The 1,205-nt window shown below is 39.1% G+C and overlaps 1 protein-coding gene across 1 annotated transcript in view; it reads right to left on the bottom strand.

Moving 5' to 3' along the window:
- Positions 1–877: 877 nt before the first annotated feature.
- The window catches only part of LOC137968259 (uncharacterized), a 1,566-nt gene continuing 1,238 nt past the window's right edge, over positions 878–1,205 (bottom strand). Inside the window, exon 1 of the mRNA XM_068814870.1 lies at positions 878–1,205. This exon is cut by the window's right edge and continues 1,238 nt beyond it. Coding sequence (XP_068670971.1) covers positions 878–1,205 — 328 coding nt within the window.

Below are 1,205 nucleotides of genomic sequence, written 5' to 3'. Positions count from 1 at the left end.
CTTGGTTTTCAGATAAGACTGACTGCAGCCCGTCTATGTAGTTGCGCAAAAACTGTCAAGGTGACCGCGCCTTTGCTTTGTTATGTCCACTCTCTGTTTAGACACATCTCCAAAATGAACAAAGTCCATCGCGGAAATCTAGTTTTGACAAGGAAGTTCAAACAAACGCTCCCAGATCCAGTCGTCCTAGACCCTCGAAGGAGGATAGTTATCCTACCCAGCAAACAGTGGTTTCCTGAGTGAAATATTTCTTGTTCAGAAAATTCGAGATAATGCTGGTTTCATTTACTGAGTGATGACACGAGTCTTAAATATCCAAATACCAGTGATCTATTTGCGTACAAGTGTGATATCTGCTTTTCATAATTCTTATTATCCATTTTCACATGTAACGTAGAATAAATGATAATGAGAAGAAGCATGCATTCACCTAGTAATTACACGCTTGAATTGTTCCGCCATATACTAATCTGTCGGTTAAATATACGCTCGCACGCGATAAGCCATATCGAGTCAGGAAGTCTTAACTATTAAAAACAGACTTTGTTTTCATACTTTTGTCAACGATACAAATCAGACTGATATGCATTTACTTGGCCAAACAGTCACTTTAAAAGGAAACGTGTCTTGCCTTCTGATCAAAGTAAAAAAAGGCTAAGCTAAAAAAAGGCTAATCTGTTTTAATAGTACGAGAATTTCGTAGAAAAAAACTTAAACCTATGAAATTTCTCTCCTAAGTAATATTTTCATTACAGTATTTCTTATACTTCGGACAGGCTATTTACGATTTAAACAACAAGTACTTTGAAGCCCATTTTATCACTGCAAACTAAAGCAATTATGCCATCAATTGTCACCGTGATCCCTCGTAAGTACATTAATTTTCTTCTTTGTACTCGATGTTGCGAACAAACTCTCCTTCCTCAGTTAAAATTACGATTTCTAGGCGGTTGAGGTGTATACTTTCCACATGTACGCCAGCGACAACGATGCATCGGCTTGCTTGATGGTATGTCATTTGAGGGAAGTGGAATGATTTATCTACTTGAAACTGACCATCGCGTTTCCCTTTTCTGTTAAAAAAGTTGATATAATAGGAATCTCGTCCTCCTGTAGCAACAGCTACACCTCCACCACAGGTGGCGGCGACAGCCGAGGAGACCTTCAACTCCCTCTCTCCGAAACGGCGAACAAACTTTCCATCA

This window comes from Montipora foliosa, chromosome 8 (assembly GCF_036669935.1).
Source record: "Montipora foliosa isolate CH-2021 chromosome 8, ASM3666993v2, whole genome shotgun sequence".
In the NCBI taxonomy this organism is placed as follows: Eukaryota; Metazoa; Cnidaria; class Anthozoa; order Scleractinia; family Acroporidae; genus Montipora; species Montipora foliosa.
Note: the sequence above shows the minus strand (reverse complement) of the source record. Positions and strands in the feature narration are given on the sequence as shown.